The sequence below is a fragment of the Drosophila arizonae genome, chromosome X (assembly GCF_054131065.1).
Source record: "Drosophila arizonae isolate 15081-1271.41 chromosome X, UAZ_ARI_1.0, whole genome shotgun sequence".
NCBI lineage: Eukaryota > Metazoa > Arthropoda > Insecta > Diptera > Drosophilidae > Drosophila > Drosophila arizonae.
Window position 1 is genome coordinate 33862217 of NC_142927.1, and position 13051 is coordinate 33875267.

Below are 13051 nucleotides of genomic sequence, written 5' to 3' on the forward strand. Positions count from 1 at the left end.
GTCAAAATTGTATAAATTATATATGTATGTAATTTGAATGCAATGATGCAATGATCATAGCAATAGCTATCGATGATTTTCCAATTTTAATGGCGTGTTTTTTGTTGCACACTAGACTTGAAAATTGCACTATATACTATGGTTGATAGCGTTTGGGCTGTGAATGAGTCTTCTGCAATCGGTATCGCCCGACTGCAACGTTCTTACTTGTTTATAATTAGAAAAGTGAAGTGGGTAGAATTCTTGTATTTTTCCCATGATATGCTCTGGAGTGTATACATCAGAGTTGAATAATATTTAAACATCGACTAGGTTCAAATTGGCTTCTTTTTGTCAAGTCGTTTCTTAAAAATATCGATTAGTTCTTCTTCAGTAAAATGGGGTTGAGCTACCGTATGCCTATGGTATGTGGGGAAGGGAATTTCGAATTTATTATCAGACTTTTCGCCGATTAATATGAATAGCTGGTTCTTGAAAACGTTAATGGGTGTTTCTATTGTAGGTATTAGATTGTGTGACGAACTTTCATCACGCATAACTGTGGTCTCGGTACTATTGATTTCGTTTATTGGATTTCTTGATAATGCGTCTGCCACTACGTTAGTGGTTCCTGGCTTATATTTTAACTCGTAATTGAACTATTCTAAGTAACTCTTCCAACGTTTTAATTTTCCGTTGTGATTTTTATTACTTAGTGCAAATGTTATTGGCTGGTGGTCTGTGTATAAGTTAAGTTCTTTCTTTATTTAAACGGTAAAAAAGATGTTTTTATATTTTACTGCTTAAATGCAGTCCGTTTTATTCAAGAACAAATTTGCAACTAAATTACTTAAATCAATTCTATCCCTAGCTGAGCTGTGGTTCAGTCGACGACGTTGGCAGCGGCGTCGCTCGTGGTGTTGTTGAACCGTTGTGCAATTCTTCTTAGAATTGCTGGAGCTCTGGTTGGCGTGTGCAGGAAGTCCGCTAGACATTGTGTCAGCAGTTTTGGCTTATTGGTCTGATCAGCTTGTTACGTTTTATTTGTGTTGCAACAATTCCCATTGGGTTTTGTTGCAATGTAGAATATTTTTGGTTTTAACTTGAAGAATATATATTTCTATGGTTCGTCTTGGTGCCTCTGTTACTTTCTGTACCTGGCTATTGTCCAATAGTAACCTAATTTTTTTCGCCCTCTTTGTGTAGAGGAAGGCAATGACAATGATTATCACGACTATGCAGACCAATATTATGGATGATATTGCATGTGTCGTAAGTTTTAGGTGTTCTAGTCTTTGGGTATTGTTGATGTGTAATGCCTGCAAAGCCTTTAGTGATAGAATTTGGAGTCGTCTCGATTCTTCTGGTGTCATCTGGATTATCGAGGAGCCGACTCTCAGTGTGCTGCTCTCTAGGTTGTTGAAAGTCCGGTTGCCAATTGAAATGGACTCGTTGGTAAAGCGAATGACATAGGTGCCATTTAACCATGTACTTGTTGTCGTCGATCTCACCACTCCATCAAAGTTGTTGAGGATCAGAAGACCGTTGGCCACTTCTTCGATGGGTTCCACATGTTCGGCGTTACTGAACTCACACAGCGACTTTTCTCCATTGAGGAGCCTAGGCAAACATGTACTATTGCTAATGTTGACAATGTTATTTTTTGAACAAATCTTAATGTTATTATATTTCAAACATTACATTTTTGCGAGACAATATTTCTTTATACTCTATATTTATGATAACGTTATTTCTTACGACTGGTTTCACAATTAGGTTTTCATAATCAGTTTCTTCTACGTTAGGTATTTTTATTACATAAAACAAAGTAGTAGTATTGTGAAATATGGCCACGTCTGAATATTCTAGCATTTCTTCTACAGACAATGAAGGCATTCTACCAGCTTTGAAGATTCTCTCTATTTCATCTATTTCTGCCTTTTTCAGTAAAAATGAGTTTATTACGTTAACTTTTGCCCATTGTATGGCATATTTTATATTAATAACCTCCTCTTTGATCAATCTAACTTGGTTCTGTAAACTTTCCGCTATATCATGTGTGAATCTATCGTCTTTCCGTATATTGTTTGTAAGGGTATTGGTAACTGTGGTCAACTTATTTAATCTTTGTTCTAACTGTGAGTTTATTATTACTTGTTTGTTATTGGTATCTATGACTTTATTAATATGTTCTTCTATGTGCACGAAGTCATCATGATCTGGGTTGCCTGCTATGTATTTCCAAGCTGTGCCTAGAATATTAATGGCCCTTGTGGTCCTCTTGTTAATGTCATAATCTATAGTGCGTAAAGTCAAGTGCGTTTGGTTAATTTCGTGGTGCAAGGTGTGGTATAAAGTGCTAAATTTTAAATTTTTTTCTGTATGAAATTCTATCTGCTCTAAAGCTTTTTTAATTTAGCCTAAGTTAATAATGTGAATAATTCTTGTTGTCGTTGTTTGTATTTTGCCTAATCCGTCGTAGATCGTTATGGTTTGTGCTTCCGTATGATTCGTTATGTCCATATTCGGTTCGATAGGTTGTACCATCATCGCCATTATTACGAGTAGTCTATAAATGTCAAACGTTTTTTATATTACTTTTGTGTATGACTCTATTTGTTGAGGTTAGTACTGTTGTGTTTCTGTCCTCTTTTACTGTTTCTTTTTTATATCTGGGAGACAATTTAGTTCCTAGTCTGTTGTTGATCTTGACGTATATTTCTTGTCCTGGTGTGTAGGTACGTATTTCGTTGCGTCTTTTATTGTGGTTCTGTAAGTCCATCGTTTGTTTCTGTCTAAGTCTGTCAATGTTGTCTTGTCTAGATTGTTGTTGTTGTTGTTGTTCTGGGTTCGTCGTTAGGTTTCTGCCAAAAAACAAATCTAGTGGTCGTCTGTTAGTCGTTGAATGAATGGTGTAGTTATAGTCGTATATTGATTTGTCAATTAATTCTTGAAAGGTTTTATATTCTTGTTTTCTTTTGTTACATCTCATGATGTCTGAAAGCGTAGAGTGAAATCGTTCGACTTGGCCGTTGACTGTGCTTTTATAAGGTGGAGCGTTATAAATTTCAATCCCTAATTGATCTCGCATCATGAATGTTATGGATGCTGAATTCAGAGATTTTTCGTTATCTATGACCACGAATTTCGGAACTTCAAAATAAAATAAAATGTCGTGAAGTGGTTTTTGTATGTCCTCTATTGCTCTAGATTTGATGATGCGTCCTTGGGCTAGTTTCGAAAATTTATCTATTGCTGTCAGGACTAAGTTTTTGCCTGTCGTGTATATGCCTACATGAATTATATGTCCAGGATATTGAGGTATGGGTGTTTCATTTAGTTTAGGGTTGTTTGGTTGTCTGTCGTATTTTTCTTCTTTACAAACTTGACATTGTTTGACTAATGCCGCTATTTTCTGTTTCATTTTAGGGAAGTAATGCGTTTTTGATAATTGTTTTTTATTTTCTATTGCGTTGCGGTGAGCTCTATTGTGTATTTTTAGTATATGTTCGTCCTGCTCTGTTTCATTAGTCAAGTCCTTCACTTGTGTCTGGGTGAATCTGATTTTATAATTCCTAATGTGTTTGGGGTATATTTGTTGAATTTGGTTCATGATTTCTTCTGACGTTATTATTCCGTTAATTACAGAAGGGTTTAAATACTTTTTTAATATCTGAACTAAGTTATTTTCTGTGAGCTCCTGTCTAGTTATTAGGTGTCTATGGAAAGTTGGGAAAGGAATTTGGAATTTATAGTCGTCTGTGTTTGCTTTGTTTAAGAATATTTGATTCTTGAATACGTTTATCGGGACCTCCATACTAGGTATAAGGTTATGACTTGAACTTTCTGTGCTATGCTGAGTGGATGTTACTGAATTTATGTGGTTTACTATGGGTATTCTTGACAATGCGTCTGCTACTGTGTTATCCCTGCCTGGTTTATAGAGGAGTTCATAATCAAACTCTTCTAGGTACGTTTTCCATCGTTTGATTGGAGCGTTGCCATTCCAACTGCTAAGCGAACGTGTAAGTGGTTGATGGTCTGTGTATATTTTTACTTTTGCCTTACCGTAAAGGTAATTTTTGAGGGCTTTTAGTGCCCAAATAATCGCCAACATTTCTTTTTCATTAGTGGCATAATTTTCTTCAGATTTTGACAATGTTCTTGAAAGGAAGCATATGGGTCGTTTATTCTGAGATAAGACTGCTCCAATTGCATAATTGGATGCGTCTGTTGTTAATTGAAATTCCTTATTAAAGTCTGGGTATTGTAAAATGACTTCATTGGATATTAGAGCGTTTTTGATTTTATCAAAGGAATCAATGGCTTCTTGATTGAGATTAATTAGTTTTTTTGAAGACTGGCTTTTGGACACTCGTCCATCCTCCCCTCTTAAAAAAGAGCTAAGTGGTTTTGCCAACTTAGCGAAATCTCTTATGAACCTTCTATAGTAGCTAGAGAGTCCGAGGAAAGATCTCAAATCTTTGAGTGTTTTTGGATAGGGATACTTGGCTATGGTTGCTATTTTGTCTGGGTTAGTCTCGACGCCTTTATCTGAGATGACAAAGCCGAGAAATTCTACTTTGTCTTTAAAGAACTCGCATTTGTCTAACTGACATTTCATGTTAGCTTCTTGAAGAGTTCGAAAAATTGTGTCAAGATTTTCTGCATGTGTTTCATTATCTTTGCTAAATATGATAATGTCGTCTATGTATATGAAGCATATCTTGCCGATATGATCACGAAGAATGTCATCTAACGCCCTTTGAAAAATAGAAGGTGCGTTTTTCAGACCGAAAGGGAGTCGTGTAAACTCGTATTTTCCGTTGTTTACGGAGAAGGCGGTCTTTTCAATATCTGCTTCTTTTAATGGAATTTGGTGGAAGCCACTTTTTAAGTCAAGCACTGAAAAAATTTTATTATTCTCAAGTTGTGCTAGTACTTCGTTTATTTCTGGAATAGGGTACTTGTCTGCTATTGTTTCTTTATTAAGCTTTCTGTAATCAATAACCATTCTATACTTTTTCTCTTGGGAAGCATCCATTTTCTTGGGAACAATCCACACGGGTGAATTGTAGGGTGATCGGGATGGGCGAATAATTCCGTCCTCTAAAAGTTCTCGTATTTGTTTATGGACTTCGTCTTTTAAAGACATTGGGAATTGGTAAAATTTAGAATATATGGGTGAATCTGTCTTGGTTCGAATTTCTGCTTTTACATTGGTTGTGTAGGTTAATTTTTCGCTTGGGGTGGCAAATAAATTGGGGTATTTCGTAACTAACTGTTTTAATCTTTGTTTCTGTTCGATAGTCATGTGATCTGTCCGTGGTATGACAGTGTTAACTGCCTCGATTTTTTTCTGTCTAAGGGGTATAAATATGGTATCTTTAATTATTAATTGATTCTTGCTGCTATGGATTACGGCGTCTAGTTCTTTAAGGCTGTCGTTGCCCAGAATTGCGTCAAATGCTTTTAACGTAGGTAATAGGAAAAATTTTACTTGGATATCTTGTCTGTCAAAGAGATTAGCGATTTTATGGTGAGTTATTTTTATACCCTGAACCCATTGAAAATGGGAAATCAGGGTATAATGGTTTTGTGAAAAAGTATGTAACGGGCAGAAGGACGCGTGGCAGACCCCACAAAGTATATATATTCTTGATCAGCGCGACGAGCTGAGTCGATATAGCCCTGTCCGTCTGTCCGTCCGTCCGTCCGTCCGTCCGTATGAGTGCGTCGATCTCAGAACTTATAAGAGCTAGAGAGCTGAAATTTGGCATGCATACTCGTGTGTACCATACGCAGTACGAGTTTGCTTTATTTTTTCGATAATTCATCCGATAACTTTTTTATCGATAATAATCGAAAAATTGATTTTGTTTTTTTTAGCATAATTTGAACACTTTTAGACCTGGAGTCTTAAAATTTGCGTTGTATATAAAGTTAATCGATACAAAAATTTTGTAGTTTACAGATTTTGGATACCACGCCCCCTTCTCCCCCAATTTGTAAAAAACGCATTTCAAGTACTAGAGACTTGTGCTTTGGAATGTACACCCACATTCATCATATGATTACACTCTGAAAGTTTCATTAAGATCTTATGTCTACAAAAGAAATTATTCGACAAAAAAATTCTCATAATATTGCCCACACTGCAGCGCAGCCCAAGCGCAGTCGCTGCTTACTGCGCAGTTAGCAGAGCGCAGGCTTATGCGTGCGTGTGGATGCATGTGTATGTATGTGTGCATAAAAATGCAGAATGATTAGAGAATCAGCTTAGAGGGTTCAGGGTATCTCCTAGTCGAGCAGTCTCGACAGGAGCCTTCTTACTTGTTATATTTCCGCCGACTGTTACGGCTTCGAAAGGCTTTTGATTGGGAATCGGGTTAGAAACTAGTTTGGGCTGTATGTAGTTTCTGTTTGAACCTGTGTCTATTAGTATTTTAAGTATCTCTCCGCTTTTTGTCTTACATTCTATGTAAGGAAGCGAAGAGCTAGTTATTCTAAAAAATTGATGTTATCATGTTCAATGGCGCTCTCTTGTTCGTCGTCATTTTGTTCAATTTGTTGTGCGTACTCTTGTAGTGATTGTTCGTGTTCGGTCTGTTGTTCGTAGCTTTCGATGGTCTGTCCGTATTCTTCCATACTTATGGAAGCGTTGTGGTAGTCATTGTCGGGATATTCCTCTCCCATTTGAATATTAAAATTTCTTTGTCTTTTATCTGTTGTATTTGCTATTGGTGGGGGTCTTTTCCCTGGTTCAAAATTTGGCCTGTTCATGTAATTTACCATCCGTGTTTGGATGCTTTTGTCAACGTCCATTGGTTCGGGGCGTGGCTGTGGTTTGGGTGCTAATGGTCGGGGCGGTACGTTTGTCTGATGAGGTTGCGTTTGGTAATATTGTTGTCTATGGTATTGGTGTCCCTGATTCATGGTATTTGGCCATGCATGTTGCATTGGCACTTGAGCTCTGAAACCAATTGGTACAGTTCTCATCATCTGAGGGGGATTTTGTGCGTATTGAACCATACGCGGTGGTAACATGGGTGGTGTTGCGTTTCGGGCTACGCTTTTGTGACCTGTTTGATGGCTTTTATTGAAGGCTATGTTTGTTCTATAGTTCTGATTTTCTAATTTCAAACATAAATGGAGGGCTGAGGGAAGGTCTGTTGGTTCCTTTATGCTAAGAATACGTGACAAGTCTCCTCTCAAACCTCTGATGAAAGTGTCTAATGCTTTTTCCCTGTACATTTTCGTCATGAGTAGTTCTGACTCTCTATTGAGTTCCATACATCCTACCTTGTTCAGTATTAAAGTCAGCTGGTTGTAGACAACCTGATAAAACTGTTCTACTGTCTGGTTGTTGCCCTGCATTAACATAGTCATCTCTTCTAATGTATTTATATCTCTTTTATCTGCATAGTGCAGTGTGAGACACTTGGAGATGGCATTCCAATTAAGGGGTACATTGTACGATTCGAGGGCCGCGTCGGCTTGGCCGATGATCTTATTTCTCACGGTATGCAAAATGCCATAGTACATTGGTGATCCAACTTGGCTTGCATATATGGAGAGTATGCGATCCACACTCTTTTTCCATGAGCTAAATTCGATTTTATTGCCGGAAAATTCCCTAAGACTTTTGACAATATCTGGTACTCTGTTAAGGTCATTCAAATTTTGATTGTCATTTATGGTCTGATCGTCCACGTCATTGAATTCCCTGGAAGGATTAACTATTTGTCTCACTAGCGTTGGTAGTTGTTCTGTCAAAATTTGAGCGACAGTGGCTGCAATCAACTGTTCTGCGTTATTCGCCATGCCTCTGTTCTGTAAGTGTTCGTTCTGACGGTCTATATGTCGTTGTTGCTGTCTATGATAATATGTGCACCTACTTGGGGTTGTTCGACTAACACTGGGGGCCTAATCAAATTATTCTCGTTAGCCATACGTTATTGATTGCCTTTATGTTTACAGGTGGATTTCTGATTGAATTTATTGATGTTAGTGTTAGTTTATGATTATCATTAGTACAACTTAATTTCTATAAATAAATTTTTATTATAAAATTATTTTTTTTTTTTTTTTTTTTTTTTAATTTAAATTTTTTACTTTTATTATATATTAAGACCAGTGGCTGGTTTTTCCCTTCTCCTTTGGAGGGTCCCTTGGGAATCGCAAAGTTGGGTGATTTTATACTACTATTGTAGTCACTTTGAATTTGATCGCTTTACGCTTTTTTTTTTTTTTTGTGTTTTCTTAATATTTTATTTTTTCTCTTTATTTTTCTCAAAATTTTTCTTAAATTTTCTTAAACTTGTTTAACTTTTATTTTTCTCAAAAATTGTTCTTATATTTTATTACACTTATTTAATTTTGGGTTTTCTTAAATTTTCTTATATTGTATTACACTTGTTCGTTTTAGTTTTGTTAGTTTCATATTCTTATATTTCGAAACTTACAATAATGATGATGTGGCGGTCTTCACTGCTGATCCGGATTTCATCCTTTTTGGCTGTTCCTACTGGGGATCCTGCGACCAGACTCCGTTGAAGTATCCTGTGGGCGGGCCGTACAGGATTACCGTCCACCGATGGGCAATCGAACAATTACGTTCCAGACTACCTTTCACGAATTTCACTGAACGTCGAAGTTATGCGACGTGAGTTGCTTTAGTGATTTTCGGTCGCGCTCGTACAGGCGTTTTGCTGTGTTGTAACGCGATCGAATATTCGTTTTATTTAAACCGACTCTGCTGTTTAACTTGCAGTATCACGCACGTACTAAACGTTTTGCTGTATTGCGCGCGAAGCCGGTCCCTGCTCGGGCGCCAGTTAAGTTCTTTCTTTATTTAAAAGGTAAAAAAAGATGTTTTTATATTTTACTGCTTAAATGCAGTCCGTTTTATTCAAGAACAAATTTGCAACTAAATTACTTAAATCAATTCTATCCCTAGCTGAGCTGTGGTTCAGTCGACGACGTTGGCAGCGGCGTCGCTCGTGGCGTTGTTGAACCGTTGTGCAATTCTTCTTAGAATTGCTGGAGCTCTGGTTGGCGTGTGCAGGAAGTCCGCTAGACATTGTATCAGCAGTTTTGGCTTATTGGTCTGATCAGCTTGTTACGTTTTATTTGTGTTGCAACAATTCCCATTGGGTTTTGTTGCAATGTAGAATATTTTTGCTTTTAACTTGAAGAATATATTTGTTGTTAACTTATATAATAACTTTGGCAGTTCCATACAAGTAAATTCGAAGGTTTTGTAACGCACTTCCTTTTCATTTATTACGTAGCTCTGACAATTTTTATACTCAATCACGAAAGTGAATTAGTATATTGGTTTTGTGCAATGTCCGTCTTGCTGTCCGTCCGTCCGTCCGTCCGTCTGTCCGTCTGTTCGTATGAATGCAGTCTATTTCGGCGCTATTGAAGCTAGAGACTTGAAATTTGGAACACACTCGTGTATATCTCCGATTTATAAAGTGTTAAAATTTTCCCGATCCGCCTACTAGGAGCGTGGCAATCGGAAAATGCATTTTTCGATATACCAGAAATCATGTTAATTGAAGAGCTAGAAAGCTGAAATTTGGTATGTAGGTCTGCGTCGACCACCCAAGACTACTAGCTATGGCGGATATATCTCCGCCCATTGGGGACGTAAAAAATCGGATAAAACTATCTCCTAAAGTTGTAAGTCTAGAATCTTGAAATTTTGCACGTAAACTAATGTTTCAATTCAATACAAATTTGTGAAATAATTTTATATCTACGTCTACTAGGGGCGTGGCAAATCGGACCTGAAGATATCGTGATTTTTCCAATTCTGCTATATTTTAGGCACTTTTGATGCTAGAGTCCCGAAATTTGGTATATATACGCGGGTTGTCCACCCAAGTCAACGGGATATGGTAGATATATGTCCGTCCATAGGGCGTGTGGCAAACCGCAAAAGTTTATATCTCCTACAGTTTAAGAGCTAGAAAATTTGGATACAACATTTTTTTAAGCCTCTTTAGGGGCGTGGCAAATAAAAAACAAATACCCTGTAATTTGCACACTTCTCGTAAGAATTCAAATTTTAAATTTATGTTACCGGTTGCTCGTTCTAAGGACTGGCCAAAAATGAGGAGTCTATGGCCACTAGGGGCGTGGTAATCGGCATTTATAGTGCCCGAATCGCGGCATTTATGTGCATCAGCCATCTATTTATGTATTTGTACTGAAATAAGTAAGAAAGCTCTAGTCCAGACTGCCCGACTATGAGATCCCCTGAATCCTTCGAGCAATAGCTTTAATCATTTCTCGCGTCTTTATGTGCATACACACATACAAATGAGCGTGTGTATAAGGCTGGAATGCTTTTATATCTTCTGAAATCGACGCGTTCAACCATACGGACAGACAGACAGAGCTCAGATCGACTCAGCTCGTCGCCCTGATCAAGAATATATATACACTATGGGGTCTGCCACGCCTCCTTCTGCCTGTTATATACATTTAACTAAACCATTATACCTTGATTTCCAATTGAAATTGGGTTGAGGGTATAAAAACTACAGTAACGGCTGGAAAATCCAGAAGTCAATCGAAATTCTAAGGATGTGAGAATGAGTGTGTGCACATGTATAGGAAAATCGCGCTGATCTGCTGCTAGCTTGAAGCCGGTATCCAATATATAGATATAAATATATATTATTAAAAGTCAAAATTGTATAAATTATATACATATGTATGTAATTTGAATGCAATGATGCAATGATCATAGCAATAGCTATCGATGATTTTCCAATTTTAATGGGATCATGCCCTGTTTTTTGTTGCGCACTAGACTTGAAAGTTGCACTATATACTCTGGTTGACACCGTTTGGGCTGTGAATGAGTCTTCTGCAATTAGTATCGCCCGACTGCAACGTTCTTACTTGTTTTGCTATTGAATTTTATAAAAATGTACATACGTTGAAATTTTTCCCAATTATTCTGTAGGATAATTTAATAAATACCTTATTCTATTTCTATTTAGAAAATTTTTTGTTTTACTGGGAAAGCGTTAAAAACACTTAAAAATGTATATAATCTTTAAAAAGCTTGCTGTGCAAATGATTTAATTCGTCATTGTACATATGTCCGTACATACATACGTATGTACGTATGTGTATACAAAAAGCTCTTACACCACATGGAAGATATACAAGATATATTTTATGTCTGTAAATGTACATATGTACATATGCGCCTATACATATTTTTGCATGTATTATACATAAATGGCGCATGCGCAAAGTACAGAGATTAAATTATATTACTGCTGTGTCATCAGTTGCTAATGGTAGAAGAGTACAAATTGGTTATTAATTACACAAAATATATACATATATATATATATATATATATATATATATATATATATTGAGGAAGAATATATTAGCATCAACATGGCATTCGAGCACACTTTTTTAGGAACCTGGGAGGTAATTTGTTTAACTTACTATATGCAAAGCTTTTACTCATTTAATAAAATTAAATAATAAACTACACAGATAATTTCATGTACTTTCGAAGGCAAACGCGAGGTTTCTGGACTTGAAGGGTGAATATTTGTACACATTTTCAGATACATATAATCAATGACCATTTCCCAGAATAAAATTTCGCCTAGACGATACCAGCGACATTACCTGGTACAATGATTTGGTTAGTCCACTTCCTGAAATAATTGATTGCAGCACCTGTAATGATATAGCAAGTGTTTTATTTAGTTGTGAAACATTTGATGTACGCGAAACTAATCCTCGTCTCGTTTTTGGTGCCTATGCTGGACACAGTATTGAATTTAGTGTGAGTAGTTTAATATGGTAATTGATTAGACAAATTCTTATTTTTTTTATCCGTATCTACAGACTAGTACATTAATGCCAACTGATTCTATAATGCTTAGTTGCGAAAACTGGTATTCAGTTGAATGCAAGAGGCTTCGGGACGATCGACCGAATGGTCAGGAAAGGCAATTCAGTTTTGGTGAAGCGCTTCTGGAGCGTTATTTCAGTGATGTAGTAGTCAAAAGTTGTACTGGATTCGAATACGCCCTTCATTCCTCTATACTGCGTCTTAACGGATTCGATTGTAGTATGTGTGCAAGCAATACCCTGCTGTCAACATCTGAAAACTTGCAGCCTTTGCATTTTACGCCAAATATATCAAAGCTACATCCAATAAATATATCGATTGGTATAGCTGATTCTGGAAAAGAACAATCAAATTTGCAAGGCATTAATTTATCCTCCGTATATATGCAGCCAGTTTGCGATTTTCAACTTTTTGCACCAACCGCTGGATTGGAAACCCAGCGTTTTCACTATTTTAGCAGTAGTTTTAGCTGCCTAAGGAATGTCAATATGAAAGATTCAGTTGAAACAATCTACAATGCTGATGGTGGACTACTACGCGTGTGTACTTCGCATTCAGAATCACACCTGGAAATATCTCAAGAATCAAAAAATATTTTCAATTTTTGTCAGGACGTGTTGCAACCTGTGTCGTCGTCTGTTCTTCAAAGCAGTGGAGCCACTAATCAGGCTATATGCAATTCACGCCGACCGCCACTGTCTCCTTATCGACCACGCAGCTCTTTACCGCTTTCTAATTTAATAGATACGCCACCGTCTTCACCGCTAACGCCAGTTGAAGTCCTCTTTAATTTACCGACATTTCTTTTGAACCCGATCTTACATTGGTTGTATACAGAATCTTTACTACCTGAACTGGATGAGAGTGATTGTGAGAAGCTGATTAATTTTTGCGAAGCGCAACCTTCACTAACCAAGCTGGTACCACCAACTCGCAAATACCTGCGTTTACTGCGACTTAAAAAATGTGAGTAAACGTTTATAAATCCAATGATTTAACTTAACTTTTTATATGCCAACTAAAAGTGGTTGAAAATCTAACAATGGATCTACACCACATACTTAACCGCATAATACAGTATATTGATCCTGTCACAATATCTTACAAGCCAGCATTACTTTATGCAACTTTCCAAAATGGAATGAGGGAATGCGCATTAGGTAAGAA

The 13051-nt window shown here is 37.0% G+C and overlaps 1 protein-coding gene and 1 long non-coding RNA gene across 24 annotated transcripts in view; one reads left to right on the forward strand and one right to left on the reverse strand.

The window, feature by feature from the left end:
* Nucleotides 1-765: 765 nt before the first annotated feature.
* The window catches only part of LOC149268240 (uncharacterized), a 50039-nt gene continuing 37753 nt past the window's right edge, over nucleotides 766-13051 (reverse strand). The window contains exons 2-3 of the long non-coding RNA XR_016270944.1: nucleotides 10981-11706; nucleotides 766-10907 (exon numbers count right to left, since the gene is read on the reverse strand). This is a non-coding gene — a long non-coding RNA (uncharacterized LOC149268240). The remainder of the gene's footprint in view (nucleotides 10908-10980; nucleotides 11707-13051) is intronic.
* The window catches only part of LOC108620537 (uncharacterized), a 180157-nt gene continuing 178417 nt past the window's right edge, over nucleotides 11312-13051 (forward strand). For 12 of the 23 annotated variants that reach the window (XR_016270937.1, XR_016270938.1, XR_016270939.1 and 9 more), the window contains exons 1-5: nucleotides 11314-11448; nucleotides 11518-11567; nucleotides 11620-11815; nucleotides 11878-12850; nucleotides 12910-13044. Coding sequence is in view for 17 of the 23 variants with exons in the window: in XM_089473644.1 (XP_089329770.1) it covers nucleotides 11413-11448; nucleotides 11518-11567; nucleotides 11620-11815; nucleotides 11878-12850; nucleotides 12910-13044 (1390 nt within the window). In the remaining 6 variants the exon portion in view is untranslated. Of the gene's footprint in view, nucleotides 11449-11517; nucleotides 11568-11619; nucleotides 11816-11877; nucleotides 13045-13051 lie in introns of those variants that run through there. The other 11 variants (XM_089473645.1, XM_089473661.1, XM_089473658.1 and 8 more) reach the window with 8 other exon arrangements.